Source organism: Thermobia domestica, chromosome 2 (genome assembly GCF_964235325.1).
Source record: "Thermobia domestica chromosome 2, izTheDome1.hap1.1, whole genome shotgun sequence".
In the NCBI taxonomy this organism is placed as follows: Eukaryota; Metazoa; Arthropoda; class Insecta; order Zygentoma; family Lepismatidae; genus Thermobia; species Thermobia domestica.
The window spans coordinates 35,815,682-35,836,666 of record NC_137455.1 but is presented as its reverse complement, the minus strand read 5'-3'; the positions used below and the strand labels follow the sequence as shown (position 1 = coordinate 35,836,666).

The 20,985-nt window shown below is 34.9% G+C and overlaps 1 protein-coding gene across 1 annotated transcript in view; it reads left to right on the top strand.

Annotated features, from left to right (window-relative positions):
* LOC145678976 (piezo-type mechanosensitive ion channel component-like) overlaps positions 1-20,985 on the top strand; it is an 89,694-nt gene that overhangs the window by 63,479 nt on the left and 5,230 nt on the right. Inside the window, exons 8-9 of the mRNA XM_081749579.1 lie at positions 7,785-7,885; positions 18,386-18,528. Of these exons, the coding sequence (XP_081605705.1) occupies positions 7,785-7,885; positions 18,386-18,528 (244 nt within the window). The remainder of the gene's footprint in view (positions 1-7,784; positions 7,886-18,385; positions 18,529-20,985) is intronic.

Sequence of the window (20,985 nt, the reverse complement as noted above, 5' to 3'; positions counted from 1 at the left end):
ACAGTACAATTTATATGATTAGAAAACTTTAACTGACTGTCAAATGTAATACCTAGGTCTTTAATAATGCTTACTTTCTCAATTTGTACACCATTGACCTCATATTTACTGACATAATATTGAGTTTTATTGGTGTATGTCATAAATTTTGTTTTCTTATCATTAATTTTTAGAACATTATTTCTACACCACGTGTTTACTGCATTTAAGACTTGTTGCAGTAAATAATTATCGAACTCATTGTTGACTAATCTGAACAACTTCATATCGTCAGCATATAGGAGAATTTTAGAGTATTTTATTTTTTCTGTCAGGTCATTTAAAAATAAAGAAAATAAGAGAGGGCCCAAGGGCGACCCTTGTGGTATTCCGTTTTTTACATAGCCTACACTAGAATGTACAGGTCCGATTTTAACTTCGTAAGTTCTGTTTGACAGATAGCTTTCAAACCAGCGAATGTACAAAGGTGACAAACCAATATTTGATAACTTGCTAATGAGATACTTATGACTGACAGAGTCAAAAGCTTTTGATATATCTATGTATATTACATCGACTTGCAATTTATTTTTCAGTGCGTTATAGGTAAAGTCTGTAAAATGAATTAGATTTGTTACAATTGACTTGCCCTTATAAAAACCATGTTGAGACTCATTTAAGATATTTCTTACATTAAAATATATGTGTTTATGGACAATTAGTTCAAATATCTTCGAGAATGCATTGACAAGAGTTATTGGCCTGTAGTTGCTTGCAATCTGTCTTATCACCTGATTTATACACCGGAACAACATATACTTCCTTCCACATTGAACAGTAAGTACGCCAGAAATTTTTACTTGGGGGGGGGGTGTTCGAAATAAAAGGGGGTGTGTGCTCTCAACTCAAACAAGAAAACAGTATATTTTGTTACGCAACTATTGCAATACTACTACTACTACTACTACTACTACTACTAATAATAATAATAATAATAATAATAATAATAATAATAATAATAATATCAGCTCTTCGCAGTGGTAGGTTCAATAAAGTAAGTTCACACATTTGAGAATTTATTATTATTATTAAACTTAGGAATTATCCTCCACTATTTTACCCAGTAATTACATGAGAATTGATTACATACGAATTATTGTAGTCTAATTATTTTGCAAAATTCTGCTATTATTTCAATTTATTCACCCCAGCAAGTTTTAGTGGGTGATTTTTTTTTTTCAAAATATTAATTGGAAAAAAAAATCCCTCGTCCCAAGCTGAAATCACATTCGTTTAGTAATTAATACTATACATAGTTCCAATTTCATTATTTTAATATTCTAACCCTGTTATTAACGTTAACTGTTGTAATATTATTTGATCTCTTAATTTCCGTTCCTGCTAGAGCCCGGCCCGAGCCCAATCCGGGCCCGACAAGTTTTGGAGATTTTCGGCCCGAGCCCAGCCCGGTCCGATAAGTTTTTAAAATTCTTGACCCAAGCCCGGCCCGGGCCCGGTAAATTTTAAAAGTTTCATTTTGTAACATTTCTCACGGGCACACTTCTTCAACATTTGCCTTTATTCTAATTATCGTTTAACGATAGTCGATAATTACTAAAGAATTGCAATTAATCGGCCCCAGCCCGGCCCATGCAGGTCTCTAATTCCTGCCTCTTCCTGGCTACGTTATTGGCTCTGAATGTCTTTCATAAGAAAATTATTCATTGATTTAGTTGTTTTCCAGAAATCCAGTTTTTCAATTTACAAATATGTTGTATCTTTCTGTTTTGTCTTCTTTAATATATCCTAATTTTAATAATCCCAGGGCTCATAGTGGTCTGATCTCTTGTAAATAGTTGAAAAGTGACCAAAAATGGCCAAAAGCACACGGAAAAGTGACCAAAATCTCATCATGCCCCTTTTTTCCCTTGTCAATTTCTCCATCACCTCTTTCTTTGTTTGTTCTTTTGTTTCTTCTTTACTTCTTTTTGAGCTTCCTCCTTTCCTAGGTTTTCAAAGTATTCTTTGTAGCTACGGTAGGCAGACTTAGCAGAAGTAAAAAGCTTCTAAGTAAGTAGAACCAGTTCTGGCCTATTTCCGAATTTCTTCATCCCAGACTTTATATTTAACTTCGCATTAAGAGTTTTCAAAAACGGGAAATATTCAAATTCATCACCTACTCTTAAGAAGAACATACAAGAAGCATAACACAAGACGAACATGATGAACCACACAAACACATACACACAACGTTGAACGGAGCGTTAACTATTAAAAGAGAAAACTAAAAGATTATTATGATAGAAGAAAGAATAAACACAGAAGGGTTCTCAACCTCACCTTGAGAGCTTAAGCATCCACCAACCTTCCACTGTGCTTTAGAAAGAATAGAAGCCGAAGTGAGAATAAAGCTGTTTCACATATGGCAGCAAGTACTGAAGCTTTCAGAAGAGTTATGAGTAACAAGTTTCTGCCTTTTTCCATTTGTTTTTATATTTTTCTTAGCAAACTGTCAATGCGAAACAAATCACACGAAAAAGTTACTTTACCTCTAAAAAATGTAACTCTTAGTGAAAAAAAAATAACTTTTAGTGACCAACTTGAAAAAAAGTAAATTTTAGTTAAAAAGTGACTCGCTATGAGCCCTGTTCCGCTCAATGAATTTACGTAAATAAAAATATACTTTACAAAAATTAAGCTAGCGCCAAATGCGTTCCTGCATAACACTAGACTCAGTCTAAAAAATATATAATTCTTACTTCGATCGATCTCTTCATTTCTAAAAACGTTTTGACTACACCCTTCTAACGTCCATCTGTTGATACACCACTTGCAGAGCAGGCTCGAAACCAGCCACAGAGCTTTGGGGTCCATGAATATGTTAGGAGGGGACAAGTCATTAAAAATTCTCTTACAAATATCTAAATTGTGCATTTCGTATTGAGGTCTGGAGGGGACATGAAAAATTTAGGAAGGGCCAGGCCCTCCTTAGCCCCCCTCTGGTTACGAGCCTGTTGCAGAGTAGCACTTGTATACCAAATGAATATGGTATAGGCTTATTACTATATTGTCACATTTTTCCTTATTGAGGAGAAGGTAGGTGAATGACCGCTCAAGACTGCCAATTTCAGTCATCTGCATCTGTCCATCAATCTCTTTTCTCGGAAACGACCGCGGAGCCCAGGAGGGTAGGTATCCGCGGTCTGTTTTGTCAACTGTTTTGATCGAAATATCGCCCGAAACAATTAGGTCATGTGGTTCTCGAAGCCGTACATGAGAACGAGGTCGCTTCGTATTTTGAAGTGAAATAAATAAATAAGAATATTGTCTTCTTTCCTAAACGCTAAACCTTTTTTAACTCGATGTAATAAATAATCTATATGATACTGATTGATACAATTGGATTTGGGGGAGTATTCCTTTTCCATCCAGGGGTGTGTGTAAAGAAATTTGGAGGGGTGTTAGGGGGTGTTGGGGGTGTAGATTACTCCCTGCACATTGAAGGACATACACCTGTACGTAATGAAACGTTAAATATATTTGCCAAACTAGTTGAAAGTTCAGTTGCACAAGCTTTTATTACATACTAAGGAATATTATCTGGACCTGGAGTAGTGTTCGGTTTAATTAGTTTAATTGCTTCCATTACATCTAAATCAGTAACGGTAGGAATTCCGATTAGAGCACTATTACTAACGATATTCTCAGGCAATACCTCTTGACCTACTTCTAAGTTAAAAGCTTCATAAAATACACTCTTAAATGCCTCAGCAATTTCGACAGTGTCTTGAATTAGCATACCATTACAATTTATTTGCTTCGGTACTTGTTTACAGTCAGACTTTTTAAAAACGTTCCAAAAATATGAGCTGTTCTTATAAATACTATTTTCTAAACCTGAATAATAAGATTTTCTTGCTTCAATGTATTTCTTTTTTACAAGTTTCCTTAGGTCTTAATATCTCTGATACCATACGTCATCATTTGTTCTTTTGGCTTTAACAAAATATTTAGTTTTTTTTGTTTATTAGTGCTTTCAATTCTCGCGTAATCCATGGACCCTTATATTTTTGTTTACAACCAATTGACTTCTTAGATACATGCTCATTAAATACAGAATAAATTAAATTATATAAATGGTCAGTGGTTTCATTGACACTGTTACTGCAATTATTTATTAAGTCAATTTCTCTAATGCCCTTGTAAATACCTAGGAAATTTGCTTGTTTGATAATAATAATAATAATAATAATAATAATAATAATAATAATAATAATAATAATAATAATAATAATAATAATAATAATAATAATAATAATAATGGTATTAAAATTTTTAAAGTTGCCCTAAAATTACAGATAAGTCGGGATTTCGGTGACCTCCAGGACACACCTCTGCAACTACCAAAATTTTAAACCAAAGCGTTCCATTGAAGTTTCATGTAGAAAGTATTCTAGTTTACGTTTTGAGGAAAATAACTGTAATAAAAATAACCGAATATCACTGAACAGTAAGGCATATAATAAACTAACTTTTAAGATATGCCGAAGTAATTATAAAAGCTTTGCTACAAAAATACCTACACAGACCATAATAAATTCAATGAGCTCCGAAATACAAATTTAGAAACGAGATGAGAAATTCCTCTTCTCGTGGGCAACACTAAACAAAACCGAAATATTATTCCCAAATGTTACATTTCTGGTTGTAATGGTATGCCCTGAGCTATAATAATCTCCTAACTTTTAATCTTCTGTGAGATAATAATAATAATAATAATAATAATAATAATAATAATAATAATAATAATAATTATTATTATTATTATTATTATTATTATTATTATTATTATTATTATTATTATTATTATTATTATTATTATTATTATTATTATTATTATTATTATTATTATTCCTGAGGATTTGATAATTCAAGTATTGAAACAACCGAGTATTCAAATATCTGAAGATAATAAAACGTGTGTCATCGCCGATCAATCGCCACAAAAATTCTAAAGTAAAAAAAAGTACTTGTCGTTCGTAGATCCGGTTTGATTCGACTACCTTGAGATTATTGGTCAAGCGCCTTGACCACTGAACAACGATTACTGCGCAGCAATTGATTCGTCTTTAGCTTGTTCACGAGTTTAATGCACGCGCCGTATTTGGTTCAAAATAAAGGAGTTTTGTATTTTGTTTTAAAAAAATATCTCATGTTGATAATTTAGTGAATACAGTGATATAATGCCCTCCGAGTTCTCAATTACATATTCCTGCGTTTTGCCAATCAATCTATTAACAACCAACTGTTTTGAGAGAACAGAAAAGGTTCTTTAGTTAGGTAAACCGGAAGAAGTAACGCTTTAGATGAGTGGTTAGCGTTGTATTTTCGTAATACGGCCATCCGTGTTCGATTCTCGCCTTCGCCGTTTACACTTTTTAAAATGTTTCATTTACAAGACTGAGCTCCAGTTGGATACTGCTAAATGAAAGATAATCTCCAGTGGAGAAATTCAGTGATGATGTAATCCTGAAAATAAAGAAAGAAAATGAATGGAGAAAACGAGTTACACAGTTAATTCTGTTAATGGTTCTATATTTGATATTAACCGTTAATTTCGTGCATTTTTAAATTGTTGTTTATTGACACTATATTCTCCTCTTTTCTCTTTGTGTCTCAATGTGTAAATTTGCTCAAATATTAAACAAATCACGAAACCTCAGTTATATTTGTAACCTAAGGGGAAATACGCTTAGTACGGATAAGTTCTCCAACTCGTTTAAGTGTTATCGAATTTTCATTTTTTTAATATTTACAAATAAATTACTGCATAACAATATTTAGCATTTTCAAAAGTCAATTAACGAATAATGAAATCAGTTCTTCTTTCGAAGTAACATTACGTATTAATCAGTGGTGCAGGAACCAAGGACCTCAGGCTCTGTTAGACCCTAACATTTTCATTAAGGGCTGGGTTCTTCCCCTGAATGATCAGTCCATACTTTAATTGATTTGTAGGTAGGACTACTGTTAATAGTTTCAAAACTCAGGGCAAGGCTTTGTGTTTAGTTTAAACATTAAACTAATACATATACCGCATAATATATCTTTATATTATCTAATACGCATATATGTATAGTCATTTGAAGTAAGTTAACTTGTTTATATAATCCCTCATTTGAGTTAATTATAAGATTATTTAAGTCTCATCGGCGCCTCTAGTGTCCGTATATTTTTTCTGGCGCTGTATTGTGTACTGTGAGTACAAGTATGCAAAGACTCCCTTTTGTCATTTCGTCAGCCAGCGTTTTGCCTCACTCCTGCACACAAACACTCTTTACTATTTGTTCTTTTAACAGATGGGGGTAACTTCATCCTGCAGTTCTAGTTACTCTACCAGCCGTAATTAATCTTGGAGCGGGCGTTAGTTGGATTGCCTATCTCACGGATTTTGTACCTCAGAAATTTCTGCGGCCTACTGTACACACCACACCTAAATGAATATGTCTAAATGTTGTTCTCCCTCTTGTGCTCGTAGCTCTCTAGGGTTTATTTACTTAATAATTAGGCTCGAGCGATAGCCATGATCACAAGCATAGTCAGTTTTTCCGATCCTATTGAAATCTTCCACTTTGCATTATTACACACAACCTTTCAAAAAAAAAACTACTTCAGTATTACGAAAACAGCTAATATTATGTTAAACCAGACGTACTTAAAAAAAAAAAAAAAAAAAAAAAAAAACATCTACGTATTAGTCTATCATACGAGAAATGGATTGTTGCTGGCCCCGATTTCTGGTATCAAGGTCAAATCGAAGACCAAATATTTAAAAACTTTCAACTCAAATTTCGAACTTGCTCTTCTACTACTCGCTAAATCTGTGCTTTTCACACTTTTTAAAAAAATAATATTGATTCCGTGAAGCTCAGGAAGTAAACACTTACAAGTACTTTACTGTTAGGTTCAAGCTGAGTTGATTCACTTTGTGCTACGTTATCAAATGAAATATAAGCATTGAAGTTTTCCAAACAGCATTATTGGCGTGAACAACAAACTGTACAGTGAAAGGAAAAATAAGGGGTTAACTAAAAATCCCGCTGCAGTTGAAGTGCTTATACAGACACGGACAATGAATGACACGGAGAATCAGTCGTGTTAGCAAATGCTGAAACAAATCTTATGCGCTTATTCACCTTCACTAACGTGTCTGCTCACTACGAACGCATCCCCAGCGTATACGTTAACATAGGGCCACAAGAGACTATATAACTCAGATTTTGAGTACAGTTTCAAAAGTTCACTTCCGTAAACTGTAAAAGGCAGTGATATCTAGGCAATAATAGTCCACTTGTGTTCTATTAAGTCCACTTGTTCTATTTATTGGATATCATGCAAACAATTAATAGCAGTTTGCATGATATCCAACATGATATGATATTTTAACATAAATGGTGTAATTCTTTACCTAACGAAGAACTCTTTCCTGAACATGAATCTAACTCTTGATCACACTACTGACGATTGTGAGTTTTTATTGTAAAAAACTGCATTGAGTAGGGTCGGATCTACCGTGCATGGTATACTTCAGTTGATGTCTTTGAGGGGGAACAAAATGTGATTAAGGGGGATTTCCCCCACGATAATTCGCATCCTGCTTCATGGCATGAATTATATATTTATGTCTTATGATGTAAGCAGTGTTTGTATATTGCCGTCTATTATGTCTGAAAGTAATATTTGTGTTCTGGTATTGATGTATTCAAAAGTTAGTTTTTATGAATCTGTTCGTGTTTATTTTCCAGGCGCCCAAAAGGACAGCATGAAGAATTACATAGAAAAACAATTTCGTTTGAGAATGAGAAAAGAGTAACATTTACAGTGCCAGCTGGTGGGCATACTAGAAGTACGTATGAGAAACTCTCTTTCTTTATTATTCAACTACCTCTAAGCACCACCATTGGTGACTCTTTAATTCAGAATTTCAGTTAAAAGAGACAAGAACACAGTTCTTACTACGGTACATTTTCCGGAGTTTATCCTATGCTGTTATGTAAGCCCGCACAACCATTAAGTAACGGGGTTGCATACACACAAGTCGTTCGTAGATACAAGGATCTTATAAAATAGAGGATCTGCCCATACAACAAAATCGTGAAGCCATACGTCACAGCTTCGCCACACCTACTCTGCCCACTCCGCGCCACTAAGGTCGCTACGTTTCGAGCCAACAACCATGCCGGAAACGAGAGTAGCAAATCAGACGTTCCGGTTCAGATGATGCTTGTTTATTTTTTTTTGGGGGGGGGGGGCTTCATTGAGTTCATATGATTAAGATACGTATCGGCAGCTCCTCTATTTTATAACATCCTTGCTTAGAAACTATGAGAAAGTGCATAAGTTTTCGCACATATTTTCTTGCCTCCAAGCATCCCTCGAGCTGAAAATCGTAAATTGAATTTCATAGAGTAGGAGTCTCCGAACTTTTTAGCCTAAGGGTTACACTGACTTCTCTATAAAGTTCCAAGGGCCAAGCCATAGGTCATAATACGACCATTCTATAGCTTCAGCGCCATCTTGTGGAGAACAGCAGAACTAGAGCATATTCTGGAAAAGTTCTGCTGCGCGATCACTTGTTTGGAAGATTCAAGTACTTTCGGGTGTTTTTGAACATGTTCTATGCAACGAGGGCGCGTGATATAAGTACGGAAGACAACCGAGAACGGACAGTTCCAAATTTTGAGTTCGGAGTGCAGATGCGATCTGAAAATGGAAATATGGTACGACTAGTATGTTTTGTGACTATAATTTCTTACAAGGGAAGAGAGGGAGATTATATATCGAAGTGGAAGATAGTTTATATACCAATCGAAAGCAGTAATAGCATCTATTACAAACCTGTAATAAAAATTTTCTGAATGCATATACTGTGCTAGTTATATGAAAATACAGGGTGTCCAGAAAATCCGTTTCCACCCCTAGAAATCGCAAACAATGAAGCAGATGCCAAAACAGGAAAACACGTGTTTGATCATTTTAAAAGTACAATGTATCAAAGCAAAAAGTGTTGTCCCAGGGCCACCTGCAGGGTCCAACTCAAAAATTGCAAAAGATCAGGGGATCAAGTAGCATATCGTTGGAAATCTGTTGGAAAATGAAAAAAGACGGAACAAGTTTTGACTCTCTAAAATTACCCCGTGCAAAATGGCCTCCGTTCAAAATGTCAGCAAAAACGTCATTGTAAAATCTATGGCCACCCCCAAAAAACCTGAAACGTCGAGACAGATGTAAAAACAGGAAAGCATGTGTGTCATCATTTCAAAAGTACAATGATTAAAAGTAAAAATATTTGTCCCAGGATCCTCCACAGGGTCCCAGACGGGGTCCTACTAAAAATTTTCAAATGATAAAGGGGCTCAAGTAGCACATCGTTTAAAGCTGTTGTTCGGGCAAAGACAGTGTGTTTTAGTTCTTTTTTTCTGTAGTCGGGTTTTAGTTTATTTTCACTTTATTTTTTGTACTCAACGGAAAGAAAGAAAATGCCTCTACTGTGGGATTCTGCTCTTTGGGCCTAGTAATGTTTAAATAAATAAAAAATATAATAAAACAAAAGCAAATTAAGAAATAAAGAAAGGAAAAGGAAAGACATAACATTTGACATCTTTGAATATAGATTTGACTAGTTTATAATGTGTATACAACCATGAACATAAATAAGTAGAGGTTGGAGCCATAAGAAATAAAGACTCTTTCCTCTACTTTTTTGTGTTAGTGACTCTACAATAGTGATACTTATGCTTGTTGTTTGGATTATCAATTATAAAATGATTCAAAAAAATCTTGCAGCAGGAATAGTGAACACTTGCAAATGTCTCACAATGACAACAAGTGCCGATTGCAAATTGGAAAGTGAATGCGCTCGGAGAATCGAAATGAAGATGTACATTTTGACCGACCGCCATTTTACACAGGGTAATTTTAGAGAGTCGAGACTTGTTCCGTCTTCTTTCATTTCCCAACAGCTTTCCAACGATATGCTAATTGACCTCCCTTGCCATTGAAAATTTTGAGTAGGGCCCCATAATGGGGCCCTGGGACAAATATTTTTACTTTCAATCATTGTACTTTTGAAAAGATGACACACATGTTTTCCTGTTTTTACATCTGTCTCACCGTTTCAGGTTTTTTGGGGGTGGCCATAGACTTTACAATGACGTTTTTGCTGACATTTTGAACGGAGGCCATTTTGCAGACATTTTAATTTTAGAGAATCGAGACTTGTTCCGTCTTTTTTCATTTCCCAATAGATTTCCAACTATATGTTATTTGATCCCCTTACCTTTTGCAATTTTTGAGTTGGACCCTGCAGGTGGCCCTGGGACAACACTTTTTGCTTTGATACGTTGTGCTTTTAAAATGATCAAACACGTGTTTTCCTGTTTTTAGCATCTGTCTCATCGTTTGTGATTTCTAGGGGTGGAAACGGATTTTCTGGACACCCTGTATTTTCATATAACTAGCACAGTATATGCATTCGGAAAATTTTTATTACAGTTTTGTAATAGACGCTATTACTGCTTTCGATTGGTATATAAACTAACTTCCACTTCGATATATAATCTCCCTCTCTTCCCTTGTTAGTGAAAAGATAGTGTGTTTGATTGTGAGTTGATACAACCAGTGCATTCTATTTATTCAGAACCCCGGCTTTTAATGGCATTAATTAACATTATTATTATTTGAAGCTATGTACCTTTTCTGTGCATTTGTATAATATGGAAAAGAAACGAAAGATAGATACTAAGTAAATGAAATCTTTAAGTTTTCCGTCCCACGATTATGCTGGTTAGGCTAAAGGGAACGGTGATAATGAGAAATGAATGAAATAGTGGAATGAAGATAGTGGGAAGAAACGTGAGAAGACCGAGAAAACCCACGCACATGGTGTTTGTTCACCACAAAGTTCACTTGACGCGAGCTGGGATCGACCCAAGAACCCCATGCGCCGGAGGTGAACTCTCTACCACTGAGCTAGATACTGACTGAAGACATTTAAAGAATAATAGGTATAATATTTCGTAATTGAGTCAAGTAATAAGAATAATATAATCTGTATGAAGATAATCTGTAATAAGGTAATTAAGATAGTCTGTCACGTAATAACAGTAAGATAATTAGCGATGAAACAACATCATTCCGCAAAAAAATATAAAACGTCATTATGAAACTAAACAGTCAGAAGTACTCCAAATTTACAGGAAGCCTACGGTTAGAAAAAATATGAATATTTGAAAAGCAGGTTGAAATCTCAGCGATTGTTGTTTAAGAAAGTTAATGCTGAACAAGAAGCAGCAACTCGTGCTAGTTACCGCGTCGCAGTGGCGTAGGGAAGGGGGGCAGAGGGGCCGGCCCCCCCAAAGAGGTCCGACAATGTACTTTGGTACTTTAATGTTTGTATTTTTTATATATATTTTTATGTTTATATATTTTTTGTTTGTAATTTTTCTATATGTACCTATAACAGCACTTGTCCCCCCCCCCAAACACACATCCTGGCTACGCTACTGCCGCGTCGCTTATTCAATAGTGAAACATGGGAAACCATTTACCGACGGAGAATTAATCAAGGATTACATGGTTGCAGGAGCAGAAGAAGTGTGCCCAGAGTAAGCTAATTTATTTAAAACTAGGGTTGCCATAATTTTTTGATCCAAAATACGGACAAGCCTTAAAATGACGACTCATCAAAGATACGGTGTCCAAACACAGAATAAATATTATCAAATTTCTTACCTAAAAATCACCTTTTTAGGTTATCAGATAATTGTTTACAGTAACTCTTAAAACACTTTTGGAAACTAACATATTTTATATTTTTTTCGTTAACACGAATATAATAAATCATGCCATTAGATTACGTATATCAAATCTAACCAAAAGAACCCTGGAATGGAAAAATGAGACACTTTTTAAAAAGGTAACCTACTTTATTAATAATAACTAAAATATAAGTTACCGTATATGATGAAAACACAGTTCTTTTCGCCCGAGATTTTAGTGATTCCCGACTCGGAAATTTTCGGGCAGCTCCAAAAACTGTCAAATAGGGACATTTTCCTATCTCAAGCTTTGTACGATACGGACACGGACCCAAAAATACAAACAGTCTGTACAAAATACGGACATATGGCAACCCTATTTAAAAGCATATGTTTGTCAGCACACACTGTGGCTCGAAGAGTAGATGACATTGCAGAAGAATATCTGACAGACAGTTGACAATTGACAATAGTTCTCTTTCGCTTTGAGTAAGTCAAAGAAGTTTCAGATACTACTTTTATTCAAGGAATAGATAAAAATTATGAAGTATATGAAGAGCTTCTTGACATTCATAGCATTCACAACACAACCACTAAAGAAATGTGTTAAAAGAAGTTGAAAATGCTGTTTAGAAAAACAATCTTCAACGGGAAAAAAATAAAGTGTACTACTGCTGATGGTGCCAAAACATGTGTGGAAAAAATAAAGGTGTTGTTGCTCTTGTATCAAAGGCCATACAAAATGACGGGGTTCAAAACCATTAACCGTACTTTCGATCATTAATCAATAGTTTTTGTACAGAAAATGGTAGGATATGTCAGAAGTTTTAAAGCCAGTCATGTCAGCTGTTAATTATATCAGATCATATGGGCTCAATCAACGTCAATTCCGCGAATTTATTGAAGAGATTGGAGAAGATAACTTACTATATTATACTGCAGTATATTGTCTTAGTTGCAGAAAAGTTCTAAGGAGATTTTTCGAGTTCCGAAGAATAATCGAAATTTTGTTGCGTTAAAAAATCGTTCTCTGGCTGAGTTACACAACAATAAATGGTTATGGAAGTTAGCATTTTATAGGCTACATATTTAACTAAACATATGAGAGATCGTAATTTAAAATTACAAAAAGAAAACCAGCTTTTGCCTGATTTGTACATTCACATTAAGTCTTCTCGACAAAGAAAATTGTTTTGTGACAATCTCGTTTTTTTTAAAAAAAAGTTTCACGCATTTTAATACATGCCAAACATTTAGTCAGCAAACTGAGACTGGATTACCAGTAGATTTTGCAATTGAAGCTTTTGGTGCTTTCAAAATAAATTTTGAGTCTCGTTTTTCAGAATTTCATGTAATTGCAAATAACATCAATATTTTTCAAAATCCTTTTAACTCCGACATAGAAGCCCTTGCCCCTAGAGCTTCAAATAGAAATGATTGATTCGCAGTGTAACGATATTTTAAAAGAAAAAAATATTTAAATTCATTATTGCTGAAATTTTATAAAAGTCTTCTACTCACACAGTTTGATCAGTTATAACCAGAGATGTGCGTCTACGCGTAAAAAACGATAGTTTACGTTTACGTGTCAACTATGCGTAGACAATGTAAACAACGTAGACTATGTAGAATATGTCAACAACACGTAATTTAATATGGCATCGTGGACAATAAAGGAGCTTTATTTTGTAGTTACCTTGCGAAATTGCGTACAAAATAAAATGCCTAGACCAGTGAATAGTAACTTTCAAATACTTAGTTTCGTCTTGATGAAGGAAAATGAAAAATATTATGCATTTTGTAAAATATGCAAGAAAAAATTGGCAAATACAGCATATTCAAGACTGAAAGCTCACAGGTGAGAATTAGTTTTGTAAATTTCATTATAAAAGCAGTGCTCGAAGTGGAAAATCTAAGGAAGTGGTATGTGTAGAGCAGAGTAAACATACAGATTAGATAATTCACTCTACTTTTTATATGTTACTCGTTTCCCTAATCTTTCGCTGCACGCATATTTGCGGATCCCAAACGTTTCACATATCCTCTGATCTGATTGGTCGATACAGATACGATATCACAGGACATGATCTACATATAGCACAAAGTAAACGGCAGATGGCGTCGACTCGGGTAGCCGAGTGGGCTAGCGCAACATGCCAGTAAAGAGAATGTTTTTGGCGTGGGTTCAAATCCTGCCTACGGACAGTTTTTTCTACTACTTTTAAAAATTTTTATAAGACTTCTTTCGTTAAAATAAGATTAAAAATAATATTCAAAAAGTGATTTAACGATCATTTTTTTTTAAATTTTCATTAAACTTCTTTCATTAAAATAAGTTTGCCCTTGTACTGTATAGATCCACAGCAAATGTAGTAGTAGTACGTTGCCCTTGTACTATATACATCCATAGCTAATGTAGTAGTAGGAACGGGTTAGAAGCCCCGCAGGGGTTGTTTGGGTTCTGTTCTCGACGTCAAATCGGAGAATGCTGAAACGTTTGGGTTCGGCAAAAATGCTCGCTGCACCGAAGCGAAACAACTGAATGAGGAAATCTGAACAAACGAGCAACGAAATTGTTCCTTACATTTGATAGTGGTTGTCTACATAGTCTACACGGGAAAAGGTGTAATGTAGATTATGTATAGATTACAGTAGACAATCGCGTAGACGTAAAATTATAGTTTACGGCACATCACTGGTTATAACCACACTATGCCTCAGTTCGTATATATGTTTTCATGTAGCTATTTTTAGTTTCTACGAATATTAGCGATAACTTCAGGAAAAATACACCAGTCTCAAATTCTCAAAACACTATATTTAACGAGAATAGCTTGTTTTACATCATACTTCAAAATTATATGTTTAACTATCATGGCGACACACACTATTATATATCGTAAACATTTTCTTGACAATGGTTAACATCACCATGCAACGTAGAAACAGAAATTATATATATATCAATCTGCAGATATTGCTTACATTATTTCTTACTTCTTCTATTTTATGACACTGCTATCCTAATTACGAACAAAATATACAATATACAACGATATTGTTGTACAGTTCTATAAATTTGCTCGTGGTATTCTTTCCACTTTCGGAGTGAGAAGAGCGCTTCCTTGTGGAATGCAGGAAGATATGAGTCATTAATGGTTCAGTTGTAGAAGTGAAAGGTGGTTTGTGTAGACAGTCGTCAGGGAGTGGAGCAAATACGAAAACCGTGTTGCTGTAATAGCACTAAATGTAGTAGAGAAGGCAAACGGATAGATGTTCAGGCTTCTTCAGACGATGAACACCTCTAGGAGAAACTGAACTGTGAAAGATAGCATTAGACAAAGAAGGAGACAAACAGTGCGGACTCCAGAGCTTGTAAAAGCGGTAGTGGCACGTGCTCGAAGAAATCCCATACGAAGGCAATCAGTGATGACTCGTGAACTGCAAATTTTTAAAATATCTATCGCGTGTGTTAAGGTGTGACCTGAGACAGCAAGCTTACAAACGACGTATCGGACAACTCCTCGTTAATGATTTAACACGTCAAACAGTCATAAAAACAAAGCGCTTGCTGAAGCGTTACGTAGCAAATCCGCACAGACGAATCTTCTGCACGGATGATAAATTTTTCATTGCTCAAAACAAGAGAGTTTATACCATAAGGTCACTTTAGAAACAAGTTCACTTCTACACTTCTGTTTTGCATGGCCAAATCTGGAGCTTCCAGCAAGATTCGACACCCAGGCTAAAAGCATTTCTGAGTAGTTGGAGAGGAATGTACCAGACTTCATTGCGACATCTGATTGGTCTTCTGTTAGTCCAGACATCAGTCCTCTGGACCAGGGTGCGAATTGGCGGGGGGGATGCCAGGGATTTCCCCCCTGACAAAAATCTTTCCCACCCTGGAGAAGAAAAATTTTTATCCCTGGCAGGGATAACTTTTTCCCCCTCTGGAGTATTTTTAAATGGACATAAAGATAAGATAGAAAAAGGGAACAATTCTTACTTTGCGTAGCTAACCTAAATATTACTTTAGTGAAAATTTATGAAAGATCTCACATCTCAACTGTTTTGTACTTGTTAGTATATATATATATATATATATATATATATATATATATATATATATATATATATATATATATATATGTGTGTGTGTGTGTGTGTGTGTGTGTGTGTGTGTGTGTGTGTGCGTGTGAGGACTGGATGCGCATATGGGTGAAATTCATCCCCCCCTGGGAAAATTTTTCAATTCGCACACTGCTCTGGACTACCAATTGTGCACTGTACTGCATGAAATCGCCTGCAAGGAACGACACAACAAAACTGGCACATTGAAGCTCTCTATTATTCAAGCAGTAGCGGATTCCTGTGAGGAAACTGTTTAATGCAATTAATGCGTGGTGACAAAGACTTAAGACTTGTGTGCCGGCAAAAGGTGCTCATTTTGAGTAATGATAGATGTTTTCTGTTGACAATGTATTCCGTATGATTTAGTATTCAGATATTACAATATCTCTCATCATATTGTATCCGTTTATTGATTACTTTGTGACAGTATTTATTGTAGTACAGTGGAGTCTCTTTAATTCGAAGTCCAAGAGGACACGAAAAAAAATCGAATTATACAAAATTCGAATTAACCAAACACACTCATTTTTAAGTAAAATCAAGGGAACAAAATAACTGCACTGTACATGAAAAACTAATTGACATACAATGCAATTTAGCTTCAAAGCATCACATTTTCTGCGTAATCCAATATTGCCGCACACGAACAAACTTATATTTACTGTACTCACATAAATTAAATAATCAAACGTATAATGGAAAACATATTTATATATACACACACAGCAGTACCACATACACAAGTGACAACCTTAATTATGTGTTATTCTCTCACTTAAAAAAAGTTCGTGATTTTCATTTGCTTTCTTTTGTTTGTTTTCACGCGGTCAACAAAATCGTCAATTTCATTAATCGCGTTAAATACGTTCTTAGTTACATTTGATTGAAATTCAATAAATTGTTTTAACTTTTGAACGATTTCGAAAAATTCCGATGATGTAGGTACACGTTCTTGCGTTACTTCATCGCCGATCTCGTATTCGTCTTCTTTATCATCATCAAATGAATCGTACTTTTGTGTCACTTCTTCAGAACGGAAGGGAGTCCAGCGGAGATGGTATCAGCAAATAAAGCTTTCTCTTTCCCACGGTCGTCTCTGGATAACATATAAACAAAAACCAGCTGAAATTGCATTGTTCTGTTTGCAATCTGTCGAACACTTTAAATTTTTCTACTATAAGTACTTCGAATTAACCAAACAGGAGATTCAAAAGTATTCGATTTACTTACGATTTTTTAACCATTGTTTTTAATACAGTTTTCAAGGGAATAAACTTTTGTTCGAATTATTCAATAAATCGAATTATCCAAGTTCGAATTAAAAAGAGTCCGCTGTACTAGGTATGAACATTTATATTGAGGTTACTTATTGAACTTATGGAATGCATTGAACATGGTTGACGTGTTAATTAAGAAGAAACTATCGGAAAGAAAATCGTAAAACATAAATAAGAAAAGGGTATTGGTGAATTAATTTACTGCACTAACAATAGGGTTACGTATATTTTGTTATGTAGCAAAATAATAAGAGCAGTTTATAACTATCGGGAAAGCCAGGCGACAATAAGTATCGCTAAAATCTAAACAATATTCATAATTATCACTGTTGAGACCCGTAAACACATATAAACAATAGGAAAATCATATTGTAATACGGATTTAAACCATTGTGTGCCCTTGTGGATGAGTCACTGAGTGTTTCAGTCGAAATATTGAAGGAAGGTTATGAGAAACGTTACTACAGTCCGGCTCAAACCTCCTAACGTTTAAGGCGTGTTCTCCTTTTCACAATACCCAATGCAAGTTGGGCGACGTTGTATAATAGCTTTGTTCCTGGATTAGGAAAAAGCAATTTCAAAGCTACGTCCTTATAATATATGTGACTATAGAATTAATACATTTGTAAGAACAAATTTGTTTTTCAATATCTTAACTTCTCGCGTTAATGTTTCACGTTATGCCTACACACGAAAGGAAGCAACAATGCAGCACCTACACACCATTCGCTTTTGACAGACATCAAGAGGTTTAAGCCGGACTTTAGGTGAGTGATTTGAGGTATTTATATTGCGAGTTTAATGTACTATAAATGTATCCTTGAGGAAGTTGGTAAGTAAGTAGCGAAACTATCGAAACTAAAAATTAAAATAAACACAACGTAAATGCTTTTAAAAAATATTGTTTAATTCTAAAGAAAATAAAAAAGTATTTGATTCATTTCTTTTTTAAATGAAAATTGTTGATTATATCTCAATGCTCAAACACTAACTGCATCGTAGTTAACGTTTGAAATATCTATAATATATTCTAAGTACTTTGGGCAAGTAAATTTATTCAAAACAAATCTTGCTTAGTTATCCAAATATTAAGTATTCAATTAATGTTGCGTAGTTATTCAAATATTAAGTATTCAATTAAAAGAAATGTAATTGATTCTTCAATTTTCTCTTTTAAAGCTAGTGTCAGCTTGAATATAACTAGAGTTAAAGCAGTGGTCAAAAAAGTAGCCAATATACTAACAGATTTAATTTTTGGCTTCCTGGAGGTTCATATATTAAAGATAATATATATCTCGATGATTATTTTTGCAGCTTATGATGTAAGTACTTAATTATATTTATACATTTGTATGAGTGGTAACCAAATACTGTTAAATCAAATTTATTTCAAGTTAACACACCTTTTTGATGAACAAACGAACCTTCGGTTAAATTGTCTGAAGATCCAAAATAGTTGTTAACATTTCCTTTCTCTTTTCGGGATTTCCTTAAATCATTAAGAAGGAGCATACTACAGCGGCGCAAATTTGTCTTCAACATTGGGGGGGGGGGGGCAGAGAGACGGGTAAGACCGTTCCTATAATCTTTTTTTTTTTTAAGCGATGTTCAAAATATTTATGAAGTTAAAAAAATGCTATGAAAGATTAGGAGAGCAGAGCTGTCTTCAACATTGAGAAGCGGGATGATTTTAGACTTATTCTGGGGGAGGGAATCAATTTCATCTCACTTTCCTTTGTGGCAATCGGACACAAATCATCACATTTCTCCCTCAAAAATAAATAAATAAATAAATAAATAAATAAATAAATAAATAAATAAATAAATAAATAAAAATCAAATCGGATTATTGGGGGAACAGTCCCCAGTTCCAAGAATGAAGGGGACATGTCCCCCTCATCCCACCCAGGATTTGCGCCAGTGGCATATTATAAATATCCAGATCTAACTAATTAACTCTATGGCTTATGGAACCCGGAGGTTCAATACCGCGTTCACAAAAGCTTTCCACCGACTTCTATCCTTAGCCAACTGGATCCAGTTTCTACTTTGTATTCCTATCTCTGCGAGATCCATCTTAATATTGTCCTCCCATCTGCGCCTAGGTCTTCCTAATGATTGTTTTCCGATAGGTATTCCAGTCAAGACTTTGAAAGCGTTTCTACTTTCTTCCATCCTAGCTACATGACCTGCCCACCTAAGCCTCCTAGACTTGATGACCCTAACAATGTTTGGAAAACCGTATAAATTGTAGTTCCTCGTTATGGAGTTTCCGCCATTCTCCATTCCCGTTCCTCTTGGGTCCGAATATTCGTCTCAGGATCTTGTTCTCAAATACTTTCAGTCTCTGTTCTTCTCTCAGAGTAAGCGACCATGTTTCGCAACCATATAGAACAACAGGCATGATTATAGTTTTATATATTTTAAGCTTCAAATTCCTCGACAGAATTCGCGACGACAAGAGATTTTAAACTGAATGATAACACTAATTCCCTGCTTTTAGTCGACATTTAATTTGTTCGTGAATATGATTTTCATCTGTTAATATTGATCTTAGATATTTGAAAGTGTTCACTTTATCAAAAGTATTATTTGCTATTTTAAAGCATCCATAATTTGCCGTATTACGGTCCCGATGCAGTTTCATGTATTTAGTTTTTTCAGCATTTACTTCTAAAGCCATGTCCATGCAAGCGTTTAATAAGATCTCTGCATTTTTTCCTATTGTTCTCCTGTCATCTCCTATTAAATTTACATCATCAGCATACGCCATAACTTGATGAATCCTCGTTCAACTCTAGGTCCTGGTTGCTATCTTTGGTTTTCCTTATAGCGTATTCCAGAACGAAGTTGAATAATAATGGCGACAACGCATCTCATAGTTTCAGGCTATTCTCAAATCACACAATAAGCAGAATTTCAGCTTTCCAGCTGATTACAACTAGAAATCCAGCATATTCCTAAACTCACATGATCATGCAACTGAATACATATTTTGTTTTGGTTTCTACCTGATCGAACTCGAATCTCTCGCACCAAAAGATTGAGATGGCCACCTATTTGGTTATGCAGGGTTTTCAATTAAGTATTTAAATCATAAAAACGTTAAATGGTTGGTTTGGGGAAAGTTGCTAAAATGTACAGTTACAAGGTTAGCTATAAATCACTCTTTGATACTGAAAAAACAGTTTCCTGGCTTTTAATAAAGTACTTCGTTAATAAGTCTACCCTTGCAGGAGTCTATGAAAACATCTGTCATAGTGAAAATTCATATATTGGTAGGACCAAGATGAACAACATTATCAGAAATCATGAATATATCAGAGATTCTAAGGATTAGCATTTTTTCAGTTGTTTCAGGGTTGCAAGAGCATTTAGGTGTGTCCAACTATACAGGGTGTTACAAAAATATGTGAATATTTTTTTGGGAACAGATTCCTAACATCAAAATAAGAAAAAAAATTGATATGGACCTGTGTTCAAAAATGGATAGGTTCGGAGTTATAGGGTGCGAAGATATGAAACAAGTGTTCTTTAGAAGTTCACAGCTTCACTACTATGGGACCTATCTTAGTTGGGTCAAGACGTCACTGAGAAATTGGTATATGAACTATCCAAATATCCGTGTTTCAGAATGCCCCAGTACTTGCACACCAATTTTTAGAGAGGTTGGTGGAGAGTGATTAAGTACTCCCAAAGAGCCTCTCTATAAATGATTGTACAAGTAGGTTCTGAAAGGTGGATATTTGGATAGTTCATATACTAGTTTCTCAGTGTTG